At 58.6% G+C, this 23,190-nt stretch overlaps 2 protein-coding genes across 11 annotated transcripts; both read left to right on the top strand.

Annotated features, from left to right (window-relative positions):
• The first annotated feature begins 352 nt into the window (after window positions 1–352).
• LOC147196837 (nesprin-2) lies at window positions 353–8,116 on the top strand. 8 transcript variants are annotated; one of them, XM_086124711.1, is made up of 14 exons: window positions 356–471; window positions 3,463–3,582; window positions 3,654–3,840; window positions 3,899–4,049; window positions 4,251–4,433; window positions 4,510–4,644; window positions 4,724–4,918; window positions 5,002–5,134; window positions 5,209–5,337; window positions 5,882–5,961; window positions 6,040–6,225; window positions 7,011–7,154; window positions 7,225–7,247; window positions 7,577–8,116. In XM_086124711.1, the coding sequence occupies exons 3-14, from the start codon at window positions 3,740–3,742 to the stop codon at window positions 7,767–7,769; spliced, it is 1,653 nt and encodes a 550-aa protein (XP_085980837.1). In that variant the 5' UTR covers window positions 356–471; window positions 3,463–3,582; window positions 3,654–3,739; the 3' UTR covers window positions 7,770–8,116. The 8 variants fall into 8 exon arrangements, with proteins under 8 accessions (XP_085980845.1, XP_085980844.1, XP_085980839.1 ...); XM_086124713.1 differs by having other exon boundaries at window positions 355–3,582; window positions 7,583–8,116; XM_086124715.1 differs by lacking the exon at window positions 7,577–8,116 and adding an exon at window positions 7,341–7,484 and having other exon boundaries at window positions 355–3,582.
• A 2,955-nt stretch (window positions 8,117–11,071) lies between these two features.
• LOC147196836 (uncharacterized) lies at window positions 11,072–22,915 on the top strand. Of its 3 annotated transcripts, none has more exons than XM_086124708.1 (4): window positions 11,072–11,239; window positions 19,091–20,538; window positions 20,844–21,335; window positions 22,078–22,915. In XM_086124708.1, exons 2-4 carry the CDS (start codon window positions 19,308–19,310, stop codon window positions 22,098–22,100), a joined length of 1,746 nt encoding a protein of 581 aa, XP_085980834.1. In that variant the 5' UTR covers window positions 11,072–11,239; window positions 19,091–19,307; the 3' UTR covers window positions 22,101–22,915. The 3 variants fall into 3 exon arrangements, with proteins under 3 accessions (XP_085980834.1, XP_085980836.1, XP_085980835.1); XM_086124710.1 differs by lacking the exon at window positions 11,072–11,239 and adding an exon at window positions 16,324–17,249; XM_086124709.1 differs by lacking the exon at window positions 11,072–11,239 and adding an exon at window positions 18,232–18,715.
• Window positions 22,916–23,190: the final 275 nt, after the last annotated feature.

The raw sequence follows: 23,190 nt of genomic DNA, 5'->3' as shown, positions 1-23,190 counted from the left end.
CAAACACAACTTTCTGGAAAAAGCCATCTTCCGGATGGGGTTTTTTTTTTCTCTCCAAGGTGACAAGTCTAACTCAGAGCGACTAACCATTGCAGTGAGCTGATCCGTAAATTTCCCCAGTGTGGGACAAATAAAGGATATCTTATATCCTTCACATGTCAGGTGTGCCTAGCGGGTTTGAAGCCAAGCGAACTCTTTAGGTGACCGCCGCATGGCAAACACGAAGCACACGAGCGACAACGGGACGACGGGAAGAAAAAAAACAGCAAGTGTCGAGTGTCAAGTGGGCGTCAACTAGTTTTCCTGCGTGAGCGGTTTCAGGTACGCGGGGGGGGGGGGGGGCGTGGCCCGCAGGAGTCCCGTGTGCGGCAGCTTGACCTGAAGTCACGCGACCCGCTCCTCGTCCTTCTTCGCGGCTCGCGGACGGCGCACGTCGTTTCCTCCCCCGGGCGTGACCTCGGCCGGCAGCAGGTAACTTTGCTTCGACCTCCTCTCGCCAACGGGTGAGCCGTTCCGGGCGGCCTCGTTCGGATCGCGCCTGCCAAGTGCCAACCCTTTGCTTCCTGCGCGCACGCGGTCACTCTGGGAAAGTCCGCGAGCGGTTTAGCGGCGTGTGTGTGCGTTCGGTCGCGTGAGCCAACGTTAAGAGAAGCAGCGTGCCTCGAGGTGCCGTGCCGTGCGGGTGCGCGTGCGCGCGAGGAAGTGCGCCGCCCTCCGTCGTCAATGGTCACCGCGACAGGTGTCACTCGACTCAACGGTCCGAAGACTCGTTAGCACGTTAGCTTCGATGGTGTATTTTGCGCGCCGACGCCATCCCTTGCAATCGGATGCCTCACTTCTTCGCTCAGCCGCCGCCTGCGTCCGGACAAGGTCACGAGGTCAGCTTCCCGGCGGACATTTCCTCGCAAAGCGACCTCTGCAAAATATTGGCATTTTACATTTGAATGAGCCCAATTTATTGATCTTAATAAAGGATCACCGTAATCCTCCGGTGCAGAAGGGGCCACGTCGGCCACAGAGATCCGATTGCGATTTCCAGTATCGAGCGCTCGCACAAGCGGCCCAGTGTTAGTTTCGGAGCACAATGGCGACCGACTGACTGACTGACTGACTGAATGGTGGGCGTCTTGCGGCCCCGCCCCCCGGGGCCCGGCATCAGGTGTCGTGTGACCGCAGCCCCGTCACCTGACCGCCAGCCGGCCGGGGCCCCCACGCCCCCTTTTGTCATCACGGCAACGCACGCTCAATAGACTCATTGTGAGGGCAGGCGACGAGATATGACGTGCAAATCGAGATGCGCTCGGAGGGTTGCCGAGTCAGAGATCATCAGGGGGGGGCGTGGGAAGCGATCCCATTTCACAACCTCGGCCCGAAAACGATTTTTATTCTTTCGATGCTCTTCCGCCAGACGGCAGAAAGTACAAGAAGTAGCCGACTCCAAACTAAAGTGCAAACAAAGGCACGAACGACTGCGTCTCAAAGCGCTCTCGAGAAAGGAGAGGCTTGACTTGAGCCGGCTGCCAAAGATGCAAAAAGCCGGACTTGACAATGGCACCGATTTTCAGGTCCGATTTCAAATCGACTGGGAGGAAATTGAGATGATTCAACTTGTTTGGGGAGGTGGGCGGGAGCCTAACCCTGCATTATTGACTAAATAACTCCCCTGCTCACCGTTTTTGTACTCGACTCAAGTCAAGTGTATTTCTCGAGCACTTTCAATCAGCCGTCGCTGCATACAAAGTGCTGTACGTGGAGCAACAAACAGAAAAGCAAATCGCTAACAAAGACGGTACAAAGCACCGAACAGCAAAACCAAGAACAAATCCAAGTCATGCCGAGTCAAACGGCAAAGAATACAAGCGGAAATTGAATACTGTTGCTTTAGCGCCATCTGACGGCATCTTGTCTTGGTGCAAGTGAACGGTTGACGTGAGTTGAGCGTCAACTCAAAACGTGGAATATTCCCGAAAACACGTACCTAAACCTTAAACACATAGCGAAATCGAACAGGAATCAACCTCAACATCCGCTAAACAGGAACAAACACGTTAGACCTAAATTTGAGTCCAAACTGTATTTGGATGCTTCAAAGAAAGCAGACAGAAAACAAGCGGCACAGGTAGCTCGGGTCTCATTTTCAGTAGCACCGAGCAGACTCTGGAAACCTAATTTACTTTCAAGTCATTAACAACAAGTCGATTTTGCACATATCGAGTAAAAAAAAAGAAAGTGATTTTGTTTACCTTCGAGTAAGGTTTCGGCAGCTCACCTGACGCCCGTAAACTGCTCCAAAATCCAACCGGGAGCGAACTTTGGTTTGCTCTTCAGTCGCACTTCTCGGCCACGAAAAGCTGTCCCCGCACTTGTCGGTCCGAGCCGCCCAAATAAAGAATTACAGTTTAAAAAAACTTCTGATCCGGCTTCGGGGAGAATACGCCAATTCATTTGGGAAACGGAGTCAGCTGCTCAAACTTTGAAGGGAGCCACGCCGCGGCATGTCGCAAATCGTTTCCGGTCAACAACCAATTGGATTGGCCTCATTTCGGTCACGTGATCACAACAATGCTCTGATTTGCGTCCTGTTTAGCTTTCGGCTTTTTTTTTAATTTAAGAGCTGTTTTACGAACTGTATTGGATTTACAAATATTTGAATCATGTATTTTTCAATTAAAAAAAAAAAAAAAGACAAAGCCAGGGGTGTGTGGGAGGGAAAATGAGACGCAAGTCACAGAATTCTGGCCTGTTCACCCCCCCCCCCCCCAAAAAAAACGATGGACCACCTCAAGTTGGATAATGGAGGTTTCCCCATAAGCTACCACCCCCGCTTCTGAAATAACAAATTTGCTCAACTGACCTCTGTCGTTATTATAAATAATCAATTCTATTGATTGAGAAAGGCGGGCAACGATATATAAGTATTTCAATCTGCACGAATTCACGAGAGCTCCACTGACGTTTGGTCCAAAATGGACAGAGGCACTCACCACTCTTCCGAGTTGACCCTTTTTTTGGGGGGGGGGGGGCAGATTTGGTTTCCCACTAAAAGATATGCGCTCACATCGTCTTTGAGGTCTTTGTCAAAAGCCGATCGACACCTGACTCAATGTGACTGCTTCAAACATCTTATTTCTCTTTGGAAAGTGAGAAAAGTGTAGCTTTTGAATGACACCCGACAAAAAGTCTCACTGTTCGGTCAAGTTCAGAACGCCAGCGGTACCCATCGGCACCCGCGTCTCCTTTGGCCGCGGGTTTATCCGCGACCTATTTTGGCGAGCCGGCCGAGGAAAGACCGGGAACGCGCTCTCGCCGCCGGCCGGGAGGGAAGCGGAAGAGGTGACGAGGGAGAAGTTTCGGTCGCCGCGACGCGCGCGACACGTGCGCGATTGACCAAACCTTCCGACCCGCCGGGCGGATGGCGTGTCATTCCGACAACGCGACGCTCACGATGATGTCGAATCAAAGAGTGACATCACGGACGCGAGCCGACGAACCTCAGCACAGAGACCTCCCGTCCCGCCAAAGCCGACTCGCGCGATCGCACGCTCCCTGCTCTCCTAGCGGCGAACGGAAGACGGGCGCAAGGTCAGAAATTGCGGTCACGATCTCCTCTTGTCCCAGAAGGGACCACGGGTAACGCGCAATCACGTCCGCAGAGGTAACGCCGCCCCAGCTCCCGCCGAAGAGAGCGCGCGGCCGAGCGCCGCCGCGGCCTTTTGACGTCGCCGCGTCCGGATTAGACATGCGCCGGCATCGCGTCGACCCTCGGTCCGAAGACCACGCGAGCGGCGAGGAGCCGGCGGAGGCCCGGGGCCGAGCCGACGACCCGCCGGGATGCGAGGGGTGAGTTTGAGCGGCGCTCGGCGCGAGTCCCGACGTCACTTCCCGCGGCGTCCCGCAGGCTGGAGAGACGTTGGCTGCTCTGGCACGGCTTCATGACGGAACACGCCCACTTGGACGCTTGGCTGCGATTGGCCGAGCGGGCGGTGGCCTCCCGCGACTGGACTCGAGTCACTTACGCCGCAGCCAAGGACCACGTCGGGCGGTTTGAGGTCAGGAACGCACCGCGCGTGTGCGTTTATGTTTTGCCGCGCCATTTGTTTTTAATTCTTAGCTTTTGAGTCGTATTTGCAGCATGTATGCGGAACGCTGCCGCGGCTTCGGGCGTTTTCAAAATCAAATCGAATCCAGTTGAGTTTTGAGAGCTTTCCTCCACGTATTTATTGGCCCGCTTGTCTGCGCGCGCGCGCCAGAGGCTGCGGTGCGAGGCCGGCTCGTTTCTGGTTCATCTGGACACGCTGACCCAGAGGAACCGGACCCTGACCGCGCTGTTCCGGGGCGCCGTGCGGACTCGCCTGTTAGCCGCGGCCCGGGACTGCGGCCGCAGGTGGGACCGCCTCGACGTCGAGCTGGAATCCGTCGGCGGACGGCTGAAGGTGGCAGAACCGGATCCGGAAGCGAGGCGGAAGCGCGCCGCGAACGCTTCTTGAAAACCGGCGCCGCTTTTTCCAGGCTTTGGTGCGCGAGTGGGACGAGTTTGAGGAAGAGACGGAGGAGCTGGCCGTCCGGTTGGCCGAGATGGAAGCGGGGCTGGCGGGGGTCCAACGCGCGACGGGGAAAACCCGCGACAAACTGCGACAACTGCAGGTGCCTTTCCGACTGCGTAACGCACCAGCGACGGAAGGTAAACGGACGCCGACTTTGCCGCCGGCGTGCCTTTGCGCAGTCTTTCCAGCGGAGCGCGCGCGCCAACTGCGGTCGCGTGAACGGGGCGTTGGAGCGCGGCGAGGCTCTGATCCAGCGCAGCGCCCCCTGCGATGCGCGCCGCGTGGAGCGCCGCCTGCTGGAGCTTCTGCGCCAGTGCGGTCACGTCTACGGCGACATCGCGCGGGCGCAAACCCGACTCCTCAGCATGAGATTGGTGGGCGCGCCGGCTCAAGCGTGCGTCTTTCTCTCCCTCGGTCGCCGTCTCCCGTCCTCACGGTGCCCGATCTTCCCTCTCAGGTCTTTGACGATGACTTCCTGCTGACTCCGCCCCCGGATTCCGGGTGTCCGTCGGAGTCCTTTTTGTTTGAGGAGGAGGGAGCGCTTGCCAAAGTCCGCCGGGAGCCCAGTCCTCAACGTGAACAACAAGTCGGTCAGCGAGGACGCCGATGACCATGCGGAAGAAGTGACCGGCGCAAGATGAACTTTTGTCCCACCCACCGTTAGATCATCTTCATGATTGTCCTTCGCCGTCGTCGCCTTTCCATGAGCACTCGGGTCTGGAGTGGGACCCCTCGGTGGACGTGGGCCACTCGGGCTCCCGCAGTGACTTCTCCTACTGCGGCGCCAGCACGGGTGGGAAAAGCAAAGTCGACGCTTTCCGGTTGCTCTCGCCGCCTTTGACGCCAATGCTCAAACTGCCTTTAGCTACGGCCCCCGGCGGTCGGCGGCGATGACGTACAACTTCGCAGATGTCCGCGCAATAGAACAAGAAAGACGTGAACATCAAAGCTCGGGAACGTCGACGAAATCGGCAAAGACAAAAAAAATCGGGACGAAATTGCCCGCGACGTGACGTGGAACTCAACGTTGCATGCTAGCGTCGTTCTTAGGCCGGCAAACGTTTGACCGTGCCCGCGTCCAATAATACAGCGCGTCTTGTGTACGCTACGCGTTAAATCGCCGGCGAGCACCTGCGACTGACACGCCGCCGTTCAATACAGTCGTGAAAAGACGGGAGATTGGTATTTTCAGGGTGTCGCGTGGGGAACGTTCGCCGAAAGGTCAACGACGGCAAGTATGACGAACGTTTGTAACTCGAATCGCAGCCGAGGAGGAAAACGTTTTGTGAAAACTCAAAAGTCTGGCATGTGCACATGAAACGACTTTGGCTGCACAGGTCCCAGGGACACCCCGAGGAGGACGAGCTACATCGGTTCCCTCGGCTCAGAAGACGACATCAAGCGGGAAGATACGCCGGTGAGTCACGTGCGTGCGCGCGAAAGGCCGCACGCTCATCGATGTGATCGATGCGTCTCGACGGTCATTGACGTGCAGCTCTCGACGACGTCGCCGGCTCTCCTTGACGTGTTCTCGCCCGAATCGGACATCGAGAGCCTCGGCGGGGACCGTCGGGTGACCTCGGCGCCAAAACGGGACGGCGACGGGCGTGTGAGGGCGTGGCTGGGAAGCCAAGGCGCTCCGCGTCCTTCCCGCCGTAAAGCCGTGCGGACGGACGCTCAGGTTTGCGTTGAAAGTTACGGGCGACCGCGCGTCGAGTCAACTCCCAAATCCGCTACAAGACGCGCGGCCATCGGCTGAAAATGGCACCGCGTTTGGTTAGCCTGACGTCTGCCTGACGTTGTCACGTTTGCGAGGTGGTGGTGGTGGAGCCCAAAAAGCAGGCGGGAGGAAGGAGCCGGGTCCACTTGAAAAAGTGTATTGATAAAACACAGAAAACGACATCCAAAACAAAGGCATGAAAACAAAAGCGATCCAAAGTAACAAACAAAAACCAGGGCAGAAACCCAAAACTCTCAATAACAAAAACATGAGCGTAGCATACCAACAGCCACAAACAAACGCGGCAGCAGCAAAAAGCAACAATGACCCGACACCGAGCGCTCGGGCCGGGAGTCCTTTTAAAGCACCAATTACCTAACGAGCAACAGGTGTGCAGCTGCCGGGGGAGCCCTACAGTGCCACCTGTTGGTCACAAACCCAATCGTGACACACGTTTGAGATGAGACCGTTCGCTTCCGACAATAGTTTTCCAGTTAGCCTCCAATGTTACTCTGCCGTTAGCTTCAAATGGTAGCTTCCGACGTGACCCCCAACATGGGTGCCTGTTAGCTTCCGAGCTAATATATTAGCTCGGAAGCTAAGTTGTGGCACAGAACTTCATTTGTAAGGTCAATTTCAACCGTTTCCGCCCCCCCCCCCCCCCCTCCCCAATGTTGCTTTCGACGTTAGCTTCCTTGGCTGCATTTTGTTTTTTGTGAGCGTGGCCTTGACCTTTTTGTGTCCAGTGTTCGGCCATCGCCAAATGGGATCCCGCAGATCTTTTCACTCCCGTCCCGAGTTGCCGTGGCGATGACCGCACGGGCGCCTCTCATGAGAGCTCGCCGTCCCGTGACGCGACTTCCTCGACGAGGGACCGACACCGGGCGCGGGTGAGGCGGTTGGGTCACAACGTGGGGGAGGTTGAGGTCAAATTAAAAGAGAAATTGATTTTTCTTTCAGACTCCAGAAGAGGACGACGAAAGGTGACTGACCGTCTTGCAAAAGCACACACACACACACACACGCAGACAGTCAAAAAATTAATCAATGCATATATCTCTCTCTGTCACACGCAGCCATTGTTGAAACAAATAACACAAAGAAAAATACAAATTTCACTCACCCGTTCTCAGAGAAAACACACACACACACACACATCGACTTTGTGACCACATGTCCACATTGGCCGTGAATTGGAAGCAAAGCCCAGACTTTCACACAGCTGTCGTCAAAATAGGCCCCTTGCACACATCTGCCATGAATTTTGGGCTTTGCGAAGAAATGTTGAGCTTTGTGCGCGCTGTGACCGAAGCCGCAGGGGCTCCGGGACCGCGCCTCGGGTCGCTCCGCGCCCCGGCGCCAAGCGCCTCCTGCTGGCCGCCGCCGTCGTGTCGCTGCTGGCCTGTCTCTTCTGGATCTTCCCGGAGGCGCCGCGCGGCCGCGGCGTCGTCGGCCCCTCGGGCGGCCTGCACCTGAGCTACGTCAACGGGCCCCCGCCCACTTGAGGCCGCGCGCCGCATCCCATCATGTCACAGATGCCGATCGATTGGGCCTCGACTTGTTTTGCTTTGTTTTTTTACATAGCAAAGGCCGTGACTCCGTCGTGAAGATTTGGGAACCTCGCCAGGAGGTTGTCGCATGAAAAGTCCATGTTGAAAATGGCTGGCCGGCGCATTTGTAGCCCCCTGGTATTTTCGTGATCGATAGGCATCGCTTCCGACATCCCCGCCGGCGCGCCGGTCGGCATTTGAAGCGTTTCGCTTTTCTGATGGGCGAGCTTCACGATACCTTGCCAAATGTGTCAATCCAATAAAAAGAAAGCCTTTGTCTGTTTTTGTACAAAGAACATCAAGTAAAGTGGCCATTTTATGACTTTGCTTGACAAAGCGCGCGTCGGTGCGCAAGTGCGATTAGCGCGGGTTTCGTGCCACGCTCACGTGTCTGCGGAAGGCCTCGCCGTGGCCGTCGGTGAGGCCGCTAATACATTAAGTGGAGATTAACTCCGCTCGGTACGCGCGTACGCGGGACGGGCGTCACGCGGGCCGTTCGTGGCCGGATGCGGCCGCGTGACGCGAAGGGCTTGTTTGGGGCCGCTGTCGCGTCGCAAACCTTCCCGAGTGACGAATTTGGGAAGGTTTCCTTGTGTTCACGTCCCGGCAATTAGACACGTCCCATCTTCGTCGGGCCGCCGCGTCGTCACGTCAGACCGCGTCGGATGCGAGCCCGCCCGGCCTATTTTGCCTTCCGTGCGAGCGGCGAGCAAGCGCGAGGCAAAGTCGCGCGGCTGTTTTGGAACACGGCGACGCGTCGGCATTTGCGCCTTTTCTTCCCGTTTGTTTCCCGACGTCGTCGCCGCAATAAAACGTCAAGCCGGTGGCTGTTGGCTGAGCCGCCGCTGTCGTCAGGGGCGACCGGCGTCACCATGACGACACGGCAGCCGGAGAAACGAAAGGTGGGGAGGGGCGACGTCGCCCGAAGAGTTTGGGGGGGGGGGGGGGGGAGAAAGAATCCTCGGCACCCGAGGTGGGCGGGGCCATCTAACGAGATCAGCGCGGCTAATCAGCTCGGACGCTTCCCGGTGGCCGGCCGTGTGGGGGCTGCCCGTTGTCATGGCAACGACGCCGATTGACATCCTAATCGGATTATGCATCGGGGGCCGGGGGGGGGGGGGGGGCGCCTCTGTGTCATCGCGGGTTTAAAACAAGCAGCCCGTCACGCTAACTTCATGAAAAATGAGACCCAAAACAGACATTTGTGTCCGTGTGCGTGTGTTTCTTGTGCGAGCGTGGCTGCGAGGGTGTCCACATATGCCAGGGGGAGGGAACCGGGGTTCCTCCAGGGCCATCTCCCGTGTGATCGGTTGAATCGGGTGTGTTGGAGTCGGGAGAGCTGGAAAACGGGCGGGAGATGGCTCTCGAGGAATCCGACTTCCCTCCCCCTGACAGACGCAAGGTTGCGCCCACGTAGGCGCTCGCCAAGGTTTGCGTGCGTGCGTCGGGGGTTTCGCTTTGCCTTTGCGCTTGTGGCTCTTTGCTTTCGACAGCGTGAACGGGGTGCTGCGGGCGGCCATCTTGGAAGAAGACGCACACACGTGCTTCGCCTCTGCTCACTTGGCGTCCGTATTCGCTCTCCTTCTGCCCCCCCCCCCCCCCCGTGCGGAGTCCTCTGCTCTCTCTTTCCAGCAGTCGACATCGATTCAATATCGGAGGAGTCAATGCGGGCTCAAGGCCTCCACGAATAGCTCGGCGGCGGACGGCCCAAAGCGGAGCATCGCGCGCATCCCAACAAACGGGCGACGATGAGGACGTTTCCCAACAGTGGGTGGAGCCTATCAAGGCTCTTCCGCTGTGGGCGGGTCACCTGTCGGTCAAACTTGCCTGGAGATTTGTCAGCGGGCTGGCCAGGATGACGCAAGGGTTTACTGGAGGGGGCGGGGGGAGGGGGGGGGGGCTGACCACACGCGCCGGCACACATCCGCGGCAATCTCGTACCCGAGAAGTCGCCGTCTGTCGTCGCATCCGCAGGCACGGCGGTCCACGACGACGCGTTGTCGGGGCGGCGCCAGTCGAAAGCCAAAAAGCCCCGTTTGGCTGCGCCTGCCCCCCCCCCGCCTTTGCTTTTGTGAGGTCAGAAAAGCGAAGCGACCGCCGGATCCTTTTGCCACCTCGAAACCTGCCAGTCAAATGTCAGCGGCAAAGATGGCCGATTCCCAGCCAATGTTTTTTGTTCATGGCCACGCATTTCGCCCTTCGGCAAAGCTTGTGGGGGGGGGGACGCTCTCGTTTTGGGCTTCTTTCCCATTTGCACGCCGCAAATGAAGGCGTCTCGTCAAAGTGACGTCAAAGAACGGCGGAGCTTTGGCGCTCATCACTTGGCCTGGTGACTGGGAGCTCCCACTTCACGCAGCTGCACTCTTTGTTGGGTGGGGGGTGGGGGGGTGGGGGTCCCCGTTCAGCCGGCAGGAAAAAAAAAAAACGAAATCTATCATTATAAGACATCGAGATCTTTTTTTTTAAATCATCTGCATTTTGATGCGGCAAGTGTGGACTTTGGGCCCCTGCGGAGGGGAATGCGCACGCGGCGAGCCAACATTCAGGACATTTCCAAGGCCTTGAGGGCATTTTGGGGCCACTTGGCCATGACAACTTTGCCAGGCCGCTTTTTGGGCTTCGGAGACATTCGAGAGCCGCGGCGCCGCAGACGCCGTGCGGACGCATTTCGCCGACCTTCGCGTGCCACGCCGGCGGCTCTGCGGCTCGGCGCGGTTCATCTGCCGGCGAGGCGGCGAGCCGAACGGGGACGCTCACGTCGCATTCGGGGGGGGGGGGGGTGTCCGCTCGCCGTTTGAAAGGGTGAGAACGACGGCCCTCCGGCCCCGCCCCTCTTTTCTTAGTCAGCCCGAATGCTTCGCTCCCATTGTTCGCTCGCGCACAGGCGCAAACAATGGCGTCAATGGAGAAGCCACGGTGGGAGGCGCGAGGGGGGGGGGGGCCCACGGAGGGGGGATGACGAGGGGGCGATCTCCAGACGAATTCTTCTTCTTCTTGTTTATTTTTAGCGCGCGCGTCCGAGAAGATTACAAACTCCCCCCCCCCCGCCCCCCATCGTCCATATGGACAGAACGTTCAAAATTATTGAGGGGCGGGGCCTCCGGTGGTCTTCATGGTTGCTAGCGGCAACCAAGGGAGCCATCCCATGCGTGTGCGTGCACAAGTGGGGCTTGCCCATGTCCCGCTGTACGACCCCTCGCGCCCATTGAGAGACACATGAAGGCGGGAGGGAGGGAGGGAGGCAGGCAGGGAGGGGGGGCACAGACGTGTAAGAGGGGAGGGAGGAGGGCGGGCGGCAACAGAGAGAGAGAGGGAGAGGACGTCTGGGCGGATTTGGCGCCGGTGGCGTCTTTGGCAGTCCAACACACACCAAGCTGCTTATTAGCGAGCGAGCTCCCAAACGGATTTATGCGCACGGAAAGCAGGTGAGTTTCGGCCTTTTATTTTTCCGCGCTCATCGTTGCGGCTCGCGGTCCCGCCTCAGACGGGCAGGTGAGGCGAAAGGTCCTCCGGGGCGACAAAGCAGATCAACGCGCGCCTTCTGATGCTGGGGGGGGGGGGTCTTTAGCATGGCAAAGAGGCACCATCAAATGGCGATGGCGGGGGGGGGGGGCGGCTACATCGTCGTCTGGAGATGTTTGGCCCCAGATGGTCGGCGTTTGTGTGCGTGCGATGATTTTTCCGGGTTTTTGGAACGGTCCTCATCACGCGCGCGCGCGCGCTTGTTTACACGCCTCCACCATAAAATGCAAGAAATAAAATGACAGCGTGCGCGCACACAGACAGAGGGGAGCACGTGGGGGGGGCATTTTGGTAAGGGGGGGCCGGGGGGGGTCTCAGCCATTTTCTACGAGCAAAGGATGGAATTGTGGAATGAAATTTGAATGCGACTTGCCGGACCTGAGCTGAGGCTGCAAGCGTGCACGCGAGACAAGGAGGCTGCTTGTTGGCCATTTGGCGCTTCACTTGTTTTGTTCAATGAGAAATTCAGCGGGAGCCACCCCCCCCCCATCCCCCCCAAAGCCTCTTCCCGCCCATTTTGCACCCCCTCATCCATCCGTCGTCGCTCATGTGTGTGTGTTTGTTTGTTTGGCTGTTTGGGGTTTGTGTGTGCGAGTTTTTTTTTGGGGGGGGGGGGGTCATAATATTGTTTGGACTTGGATGGCGCATGCAGAGCCATCGCAAGGCTGGATGGAAGCCGTTGGCCCTCCCCCACTGCGGTGTCACCTCTTGTTGAGAAGCCCGAGTGATACGCGAGGGTCACGGGCCAACGCGGCGCATTGAGCAATTCACCAATTTGTTTGGGGGGGGGGGGGTGCATTCTGCGCTGTGGTGGAGCAAAGCCATCGAAATGGGCTTCGCCTTCAATGCAATTCCTCGGAAGCCTTTGTAGACAAAACTCCAACGTGTCGGTCGGTTGCGCAATTCGAGCCGGCGGAGATTTCCGGGAGGGGGGCACGGTCACGCTCCACACACGCGCAAACATACGAACCAAAAGAACTCGTCTTCCATCCTTTGTGCGAAAGGCAAGCGCAGAAAGTGTTGGAGCGAGTGTACCTGATGTATTGTCCTTCCTCCTCCTCCTTCTGCGGCATCCGCTCGCGTCGCCGGCGCGCCGGCGCCACCGGCTGGTCGGGTCCTCCCAGCGCAAGGGGACCAATGCGACGCGACGGCGCACTCGTCGCTCACAAAGTTTTGCTCGGATCGGTGCCACCATCTTACTTTTAGCTTCGGGGGGGGGGGGGGGTTGTGTTGATGAGAATCTTCTGCTTTGGAGCAAAGACCCTTCATGACATGAAAAGGCATCCCCAGTCGCCATGTTAGAGGTTTGCTGCGCCCCCAAAATGGAGGAGAGGACACAGTGTGTGTGAGGAGGGGCGGGGGGGGGGGGGGGGTCCTTATTAGAAATGCAAATGCATTTCTTTTTCTCTTTGGTAGGACTGGAGCACCTGCTGTCTCCAGCATGCAACACACACTTGCCCCCCCCCCTCCCCCCTCTCGCCCCACTCTCCTAAATCTGCCACTTGGGGAGTGCGTCAAAAACACATTTGACTAAAAGCAGCGAGGAAACAAGGAAGACAGCAAGGAAGGTCCACACGTGGGCTCCCGAACTCGAGGCTCAGCAAAAGAAGCCCCGGCAAATGACGCGGCGCGAGGGAGCCGCGAAGGGAGCCGGCACATATTTGAGTGGAAAAGTCCAAAGAAACAATCATCGTAGAGCACCCCGAGCAGGACTTCACTCGAAGGCGAGCCAGCCGTCGGCTTGAATGGCGCATCGCTGTGCGACGACGACACGATGTCGTGGAACTGGTCGGCACAAATCAAAGATGGGATGGCGAGCGTAGAAGTGACGAGGGCAGCGGCAAAGCGGAAGCAACGGGATGTACGAAATCAAAGAATGAGCAAGAAGAGATCACCGGGAGGGAGACGAGCGCAACGGATGGAAAGCGGGAGGAGGAGCAAGACGATGGAGGAAGAGGCCGCGGTGACCCAAAGCCCTCACGAGCCGAGCGCGGACGGCGCCGTCCGGCGATGTCGTCGGAGCGCTTTTGGGCCGGCGCGTGTCAAACAAAACAAAAGCGCCGGCGAGGCTTTTTTGGGCTCCGTTCGGGGATTGCCAAGACCCCAAAACGGCTCGTGGCTTCGTTCTTCTTTGGCTCAACGGGAAAGATTCAAACGTGCGCCGTAGCGCTTTCCCACGTGACCGAGAACTAGCTTGTGGGTAGCAAAGGTCATGGCGGCGGAGGATCCAAAGGCCAAGGAGACGGGGGAAGGAAGCCGGGCCGGGCGGGGCTAGGGGGGGCGCTGGAACAAGACAAACCGGAACGATTGAGTAGGCACAAAAATGGCAAGCGTGCGCGCGAGCAACGGCGTCCATTCCACTCACGGCGCGCCAACCGATACGCGGGAGCCGAGCGCCGAGCGGGCGCAGGTGCGGCGGCCCCGCCTGCTCAAAAGGAACATGTGGACTCTCCAAAATAAAAGCGGGACAAACTTTTTTTGCTTTTTGAACGGGATAAATATTTGGGGCATCCCCGTCGCCCGTGACCCCCTTGGACCGATCCAAGAGCGTTTCACCAATCCAACGGAGAAGGCACCGCCCCAAACGTTCCTTTTTTTTTTTTTTTTTGTCCACTTGGCACTCCCGCTTGGATTCGAAAAAACGACATCAAATCTCGGTCGGCGCGTCCGCCTCACGGTGCAGAGGGCCACGGTTCGATTCCGGCTCCGGAAGGCACGCGTGGCGCACACTGGAAATTGCGTGAGCGCCGATGGTTGCTTGTCGTCGCGCGGCCAACTTGAGGGTGGACCCGCCCGCTCGCCCGCCACCCTCCTTGGAAGTTTTTTTTTTTTTCTCCAACCCTCACCGAATCCCTCTCCGGACGACGACTTCCGACTTTGAGGCGGAGAGAGCGCGTGGGATGGTCGGGGCCTGGGGGGGGGGGGGGGTCACGTGCGAGTCGCGTGAGAGGAATCCGAAGACGGAGGCGTCGAGGCGCTCGCTTCGTTTCATTTCGTGCGGCGCGGCGCACAGACAAACCGGGGAATGGTCGCCAGTCCGCGACAAACAGCGCAGTGGTCGCCCAACGCCAGCCAGATGATTTTTCTTTTGATGCGGCCTCCCGTTCGGTGCTGCCGCCGAGCCTTTTCTTATTCCCCGCGCTTGGCATGCGTGCCCCCCCCATGAAAGGGAGTGATGGCGGAGGGGCGCGCGACGGCAGAGAAAGGACGCTCTGTGGCGGTCAGAGGAGCGTGAAGGGGCCTCTGTTCGAGCGAATGGGCCGCGCTCGCCCCGAGAGACACTTGGCCAGCGACTGGCCTCGTTACTCATCAAGTTGCTTCTGGATTCCTTAGCGAGGAAGTCCTTTGGCGCTCAAGTCACGTTTTTTCCCACTTGGGCTCTCGTGGCTTTTTTGCTCTTCATTGTTGTTGTCAGTTGGGATGGGCAAGTACCGATTTGGACGTCTCGAGGGGACTCGACGGGGCAAATCTGTCCTCCTTGCCACTAGGTGGCGCTACACTGTGGCAAGTGTTGAAAGTGCGCATGGCGTAGGTTGCCTGATGGCTAGCCAACTGCGTTTGTGTTTTTTCAGCCGGTAAAAGTTGGGGTGGTAGCACGGTCGGTGAAGATAAAGAAGATCCGCCCGTTACATCGTTTGTGTCGCTTTCTAAAGGGCGGATGCGAAGCCTCACGCGCTAGCTGCGAGCTCTTTTCGGGCATCATCGCCGGGCCCTTTTCAAGAATTGGCCGTCGTATGTTTTGTCGAGTCAACGGCCGCCGGGGGTGGCCGATGGCGGCTGCGATGGCCACGAGTGGTTCCCGACCCGCCAAACCGCCGCTGGCTTGCGTCCGGCGCCGGAATCTCAAGTAGGCGCGCGCGAGTCAAAGCGCTCCATTTGCCGCGCGAAGCGGTTGCAACTACTGCCGAGATGATCTTTAGCTTCAACGGGGGTACGGCGCGTCGCGTTTCCTCGAGGTGTGTGTGCGCACGTGTGCCGGTGGTGGTGTTGTTGTTGTTGTTGTTGTTGTCCCGGCGTGCTGGGCGCACTGATCCCGTTGAAGGATTTGGCCTCAACATGGACGGTGAGCGAGAGAGAGCGAGTGTGTACCTACTCAGCTCATCAACAACTTTGGAGCTTAAGCCTCTTGACACACTCGGGACAAAGGTCAGAGGTCAAGGTGCCGGCCCGCCGCCCGCTCCGAGTTCACCGCGGGAGAAATTTGTTGGAAGCGGGCCCGAACCTCGTTTTCTTTTTTTGTTTGTGGGGGCGGGGTCGCTGAAAAAAAGTTTTGTTTGGTTTGACATAGCGATCCAAAATCCGCAGCAGCAGGACGTGCGGGCTCCTCCCAAAGTTTGGCTTTGAGACTCGTTTGCGGCGCTGGACTTTGCTCTCGAGGAGCGCCCGATGACATCAAAGGAAGGGAGGGAAGACGTGATGATGATGTCGCGGCGTTGAGGGCGGGTCATCGCCACCACGAGCAACTGGGTCATCGCCGACTTAGGCGCCGCGCCGATGTTAGCGTCACCCCGGCTCGGGGTCGCGCCGCGGAAGGGCGGGGCCGCATCCCAAAACGGTCAATCCCCCTTGAAATTGGCCGCTCTCCCGACGTGGGATTAGCGACGCGCTAAAGCCGGCACGCTAAAGGGGCGGGCGGGCGGCCACGCTGAGCCGGCGCTAAACTAAGCCGCTCGGCAACAGAAGCGCGCGAATATGTCGGCAATTAGCGAGATGGTGAAAAGTCCCGGAAACAAAACGTCATTTACCTTGGATCGGCGGCCGATGAGCTGTGGCGTCGTGCTCCCGGGAGACTAGCTTAGCCGCATCCGACGGACGGGCTGGAAATCCAAAACGGGAGGAGGACACCGGTTGTTTGTTTCGGCCGTTCGGCCCCGAGCGCCGTTTCGCCCGTGACGAGGAGGCGCGGCCAAAAGGACGCGGCAAGGCGGCCATCGCGCTTTGAAGCCACCGTTGACGGCTGAGGCCAGACATGTCCGGCCGCGGGCCCGTTTTCCGTCGCTCCCGCCTGCAACACACCCGATTCCGATGAGCAGCTCTGAAGCGGCGTTAGAACCATCCCGATGATTTGAATCGGGTGCGAGCCGGAAAACGGGCAGGACGGCGGCCCGCGAGGACCCACTTTGGACACCCCTGGCTTAGGTTGTTTGGATTGGTATCAAAAATGCTTCCTTTTAGCTTCCTTACCTGTGTGTGTGTGTACATTGGATGCTGGACCGAGCAGACGGGGGGAAATTTGCTTGACGCATCTCTCACAAGTGGACCCCCCCCCCCCCCCACAAAAAAGAGTCACACGAAGTCGCGGCTGCGCGCAAATGAAAAGGCCGCTCCTCGTCGGCCCGTCACGTTACCGTGGAGACGCTCATGATGACACATCGCGGCCAACGGCCCCGAGGCCGCGCGAGACAAAAAATTTAAATAAAAATTCCCCATTTTTCAAAAAATCAAAGCCGAAAATCAAGACATTTTAGACTTTTACACGGGGTGCCGCGCTGACCGACAAATATTCACTCGATATATTCGTGAGAATCGTGCGATGAGGATGATGATGGCGAGGCCAAGATGGAGAGGAAAAGAAACCAAAGAGCAAACCAAGCGAGCGGCGGAAGGAAACGATGAGAAAGAGGACAAATCTACATCAGGAAGATGAAAGCGCAAAGGGGGGGGGGGGGGCGAGCGTTGCGGACGGGAGGAGCGTAAAATAAACGGGACGAGCCAGACGGACGAGGAACAAGACAAACGCTGGCGCTCGTCGTCACGCTCTCTCCTTCCATTTTTTTTCTCTTCTTCAACGGTGTGACGTGGCGCCCCCCCCCCCTCGACCCCCCTTCCTCATCCTCCCCAAAAGCAAAGGCTCCGGCTTGCGGCAAGACATCAAAGTCACATTGACGCGCCCGTCACGGGACAATCCATTAGGTACACAGCCCCGCGACAACGATTAGCCAGAAAGGGAGAAAAGGTTCCATTTGGGGGCGCTCGTCACTTGGGACGACTCGCCAAACGGGCCGGGCGGCTTTTCGTGCCGCTTGACAGGAAAATAGCTCCGATACAAACGCGTACGCGCAGTGGCGGGCCGCGCATTTGCATTTCAACCTTCGGCCTTCGGTGACGTCACATCCGTCAACACGACCCAGTATGGGCTCGTCAAGCAGCACTTCATTGCGGGAGCAGTTAAAACCATCAAGTACGCATTCACAATTGAGAGCGGGAAACTCAATTTATAGATATTGTCAAAAATAAAAAGATGATTTAAAAATACTCCATAAAATGAGGCTGTGTGATCTGAAACAAGTCCGTCCGATAAATTGCGCAATGTCGCGCTTTCATAGAAGACGCCAACCAAACAAACAACAACAAAACAAACTATTCTTTATAAATTGCAGGTGGGCAGATTTATTTGATCCATTTTTGTATCTCTGTCATTTTATTTCGTTACCATTAACTTAACACTAACTTGTAAACTCAAATTCATTGACTCACCGATGTCGTGCCTGTTCACCGAGCCGCACATCCACGCGAGCGTCCCCAAACCTTTTTCAACGCACCGTCACTTGCGAGCGGCCGGCCGCGCTCCGACGTCTCCTCGCCGCCTCGGTAAAACAACTTCAATTGGGAAATCCGGCGGAAGGTCCGTCTTGAAAACGGTGCGCAAAGTAGTCCCGCAAGCAGATCGACGTCTTCTCCTTCGGGGTCAAAATGCAGCGACGGCTCCCTCCGGCGGGCGCTCATCCGATCGCCGAACGCGCACGTCCAGCGTCGACGGAAGGCCTCCCGGCCGGCCCCGGTCCGCAGACTCGTCATCTGATTGGCTATTGCAAGCTGACTGCGCACGTTCATTGACAGCGCGCAGGGAGGGGCCAGCTCCGTTTCATCTGAAGGCCCCGAGCGAGTTTAGTTTACCCGGCAACACGAGCTAGCTCAAATAGGATTGGTTAAAAAAAAAAAAACGACCATAAAAACAAGTTATTTAAAATAACATTGAAAACCACTCGACTAAGTGGAAATAATATGACGTAAAGAATACAGAGAAGCATTTTGTTGACATATTGATGAAAATAAAATAACATCGATAAAATGTATGTTCTTCTCAGAACAGTAAAGTCATTAAATGTACTTTTCTGAGAATGTTTAGGCCAGCGGAGAAGGCCTCGCCGGCCCTGACGGAACGCCACCGGTCAACGGGAATCTATTTTGCTCAACTTGGGCCCTCGACAAACAAGCGCGGAGGGTTCGGATGCGGCCGGCCCTCGCCCTTCCCCGTGTGGCGTTTGTGTCACGCGAAAGCCGACCGGCACCTCGACGACGCCGGCGCAGACGTCGGTTTGTCCTTCATCCTTTGCGTGGACTCATACAAGTGACGCGCCGACGAGCCGAGCGCAAAGGTGAGCCGTACGCTCCCGTGCGATCGGTCGTCGCCCCCGGGCAGGACCGCTCGTCCCGCCCCGAGAACTCAGGCTTGGCGGCGACGCCTCAATGAGCGCCCGGGAGCGTTTGTCCGGCCGTCTGATCGACGGTAGAGCGTTCCGATCGTCGGCCCGGCGAACGGACGAGCCGTTCCCGCGCCGGTCGGTCGGGCGAAACGAATCCTGGCCGCGCGGCTGTCCAGAATGAATGAAAAGGGCGGGAGACGGGCGAGACGGCCCCTCCGATTCCGCCCGGTCCGGCAGCCGGTCCGGACGGTGGCTCGAGCGTCTCGGCGCCTCCCTCGCTCCGATAACTCATTGGCGCTTAACTCTTTGCCACCTTGTGCTTCGCAGGAGTCCGAAGGATAAGTAGGATGCTGAGGAGCTTCCCTCCACGCCAGCCTTCTCCACCCTGCTTGCCGTGAGCCGAGAGCGCGAGCTAACGGGAGGAAGCCATCGCTAGAGAGGGAGAGGAAGAGGAGAGGGCAGAAGGCCGGGGAAGGGAGGAAGGAAGGACTTTTCTCTCTTGCCGTTTTCCTTTTGCGGTCGCGGTCGCTTTCCACATCGGGAAATGGCGGCAACGGAAGCCGGCGCGGCGCCCGCGCTCCGGGAAGATGGCGACAACCCGGAGAGCAAGCGGACAGAGGCCGAAGAACCCGCCCGGAAAGCGGAGACCGTCGACGGCGAGGCGGCGGACAAAGACGGCGCTTTGGGCAACAGCGAGGTCATCCCGACCAACCGCGACGCGCCGGTAGAGGCGGCGGCGAGCGGCCAAGAGGAGGCCGGCGAGGCGGAAGCCGCCCGCATCTCCGAGAATCACGAGCACAAGACCTCCTTCCTGGACTCCTTCCTGAACAAGAGCGGGCTGGGCAAGGTGATGTCGGGACGAAAAAAGAAAGAGCCGAGCGCCGGCTCGGAGGACGGCGCCGCCGAGAAAGACCGAGAGACCACCGCGGACGAGCCGGCGGCCGGCGCCGAGGGGGCGGCGGCCGAAGGGGCCGGCGAGGCCGAGGCCGAGGCCGAAGAGGCGCTGGAAAACGCAGACGAGGACGACGGGAAGAAGGGCAGAGAATCCAAGTCTTCCGTTCGAGATCTGATCAGGAAGCCGGTGGCCAAGATCTTCTCCCATCGCGGCACGGACAAGAAGGACGGCGACGCCCCGCAAGCTCCCAAACAAGTCAAGGTCCGCTCCAAGTCCCTGGACCGCCTGGAGGATGCCGAAGCGCTCCGCGCGGCCGCCGACGAGGCCGCCGAGGAGGCGGGAGGCGCCGAGGCCGAGACGGAGGCGGATCCCAAAGCCTCCTCGTCCTCGTCGGCCGCCGCCAAGCACATGAAGCGCTGGCACTCCTTCAAGAAGCTCATGGCGCAGAAAGCGCACAAAAGGAGCGGCGGCGAAGACGGCGGCGGCGACGCAGAAGGAGGCGGAGACTCCTCCACGTTGGATTCCAAGGAGTCGGGCCAGAAGAGGTGGAAACTCAAGCGCTCCTGGACGTTCCAGGGCCTCAAGAGGGACCCGTCCGTGGCGGGCATCGCCGGCAAGGCCAAGAGCTCCGACAAGCCCGAGGAGGAGCGCGACGCGGACCCAGGCGCCGACGGGGAGGGCGAGGCCCACGCCGACGCCCACGCCGGCGAGGAGAAGGCGGAGGAGGCCAGCGAGGACGAGAAGGCCGGCGGGGGGGCCGCCGTCACGCAGCACGCCAATGACATCTGGACCTCCTTTAAGAAGCGCGTCATCCCCAAGTCCAAGCGCGCCAACGCAGAGTGCGGCCCCGCCGGGGACCAGGACGCCGCGCCCGCCTCAGGTCAGAAACGCAGACGCCGAGTGTGATCCGGAGACCTTTCTCAGTCCGCGAAGGCTTTTCTAGGCTCGACTCGTCAAAGGCGCGTCCCCCCTCCAACACCGACGCTCGGCGTTCTGCGGGGGGCTCGCCGCCGAGCGCATCGCGTGACTGTTGGAGGGGGGGGGGGACACCTTAAATGGGCGGGGCCGCCGTCGCCCCACCCGCAGACCTTTGTCGACCGGCGCGCGCGTAGAGCACCGACGGGACATCGTGAGCGACGGGCCCGGTTTGGCGCCGATTTGTTGAATGTGGCTCGTGTGCTTCAGGCGAGGACGGCGCCGCGGAGGACGCCAAAGACGCAAAGTCCGCCAGGGCCAAGCGTTCCCACTTCGGCCGGGCCGTCTCCCTCAAGAACTTCATCCTGCGCAAAGGCAAGTCCGCCAGCGTGGACGCCGGCGATGCCGCCAAGGAGGACGAGGAGGAGGCCGCCGCCGCCGCCCGGGCGGGAGACGGCGAAGGAGACCTCCGAGGGGACGGCAAAGTCGACGCGGAAGCCGCCGGCGGAGAAAGCGGCGACGACCGGGGCGGCCGGCGGCAGGAAGGCCGGCCCGAGGCGCAGAGCGCGCCCGGTCACCCTCCCGTCGCCAACGGCGACAACGGCTGCGAGAACGGAACGGCCGAGGACGACGGCCGCGATCGCCGACAGCTTGACGACGAGAACCGGCGCAGCCCCGTCACCAAGAGCAAGGAGCTCGCCGCCGCCAAGGAGGAGGCCAACGCCAAGGTCCTCAACGCCACGGCGCCGCCCGTCAACAGCGGTGAGTTACCGCACCGCCGCCGGGAAGGAGGCGCTCGCGGCCGTGCGCCGCCGCCGCCGCTAACAAACAGTAGCGATGAGCCCGGGGGGGAGGAGCAAGATGAAGACGAGGAGGAGGCGGCGAGGAAAAGAGAGCTGCGCGACGCGGCCGCCGCCATCGTCCGCGGCGCCGTAGCCGCCGCCGCCGACCAATTAGAGCGTGAGCTGCGCCGCGCCGCTTCCGGCCGTTAGCATCGCGCATGCTAGCGCGGCGCACGCGTACACTTAGCGCAGACGGTTAGCCCGACTGGGCCGGCCAAAACCGAGCCAAGTGAAAAGGCCCGTACGCAAAGCCGCTTAGCGCGGGGAGCTAACTTGACGGGGACCACCCAAAGACGTACAAAAGAGACGTTTCAAGCGGCAATGTGAGCAAAGTCGTCGGCGACTATTTTTTTTTCCTTTCAAGAAAAAAAAAAACCAAAAGAGTACTTGAAACGCACAACTTCTAGACCAAAACAGAAAAAAAAAACACAACACGATATACAAGCTAATCTTCTGCTCCTCCATCTGCGCCTCTTGCAAGCGGCGCGTTCAATCCGAGGGCAGATTGCTGCATATTCTCATGGGAGCGGCGGGCCGAAGCGTCCCGCGCATCTGTTGAGAAATAACGGAGCTTGCGTCGGCGCGCAATGGTCGGCGCGATGTCGGTGTTGTTGCGCTCGACGGGCTCTCGGTGTTGACTCTCTTCTGTTATCGTTCGGCAGAGCAAAAGGCGGGAAGCGCGTGAGGCCACGCAAAGAGGATTACAACTTCGCTGAGCAAGGAGCTCTGAGCACCCTCGCCCCTCACTCCCCACCACCACCGCGACACCCAAATCCTCGTTCGTTGCCACCCGCCCTCACCCGCACCCCCGCCCCCACCTAAAAGGAGTTATCACGGGGTCACCGCGGTGACAAAGAGCGAGCGAGCGGGAGAGCCGATGTTGACGTAGATGGCAAACCCATCAAAATGGAAGAAATACTCGGAAAGCAATAATCCCCCCCCCCCCACGCATTCCATTCCTTCCGCTTGTCTGTTACATTTTATATTGTCTTCAAGAAAAATGAAAAGGTAGGGGGGAAACATGGATTTCAACACCCCCCCCCCCCCCAGTGTGGGATAAAAATGCATCAAAAGAAGAAGGGAAAAAAAAGACAGTTAGTTTTATATTGACAGCCATGATGCTTTGTAGTTCCCCCCCCCCCCCCCACACATGTCCATCCAAGTAGATTGGACTCCAGTACATAGACTGACACCCCCCGCCCCTCCCGCCCGCCAAACAACACTGCAATGTCTCCAGATCTCTGTGTTGCGTGTTTAGACTGTTCTGTGGACATGATGATGACGTAAAAACAAAAGAAAACCAAAAAAAGAAAAAAAGAAGCCAATTTGATTCTTTGTCTTATTTTGTAAAAGCACATCCTGTCACTGTTTGTTCCTCTGCGGCCATTGACACTTTCATGATGACGACGATGTTTTGTTGGACCAGTCTTCACGTCTGATAGCTAAAAAAAGGGGGGTGGGGGGGAATAGTGGAATAAAGAGGAAAATCTAACAAGTCAAGTGGTGCGTGCGTATGTGTGGAGTTGTGTTTATTTTGGGGCGCGTGCTGGCTGGATTGGGGGATGGGGACGGCCGCCATTGGACGCTCATTAATCCACGTATCGATAATCTCATCCTGTTACGTAACCGCTGCGATAAACAGATTTCTTTGCGGGGGGGGGGGGGGCGGCCCCCGCGAAGGCAAACGTGACGAGCGCGCATGCGCACTTGGGGCTTTTTGCCGCTCAAGTTTGCGATGCTCACAAGCTCAACGCTCCTGTCGCGAGAGAGCCTGG

The sequence above is a fragment of the Hippocampus guttulatus genome, chromosome 12 (assembly GCF_054856545.1).
Source record: "Hippocampus guttulatus isolate MCC_2025c chromosome 12, RoL_Hgut_1.0, whole genome shotgun sequence".
NCBI lineage: Eukaryota > Metazoa > Chordata > Actinopteri > Syngnathiformes > Syngnathidae > Hippocampus > Hippocampus guttulatus.
The sequence above is the reverse complement of the archived record's forward strand: the minus strand, read 5'-3'. Positions and strand labels throughout refer to the sequence as shown.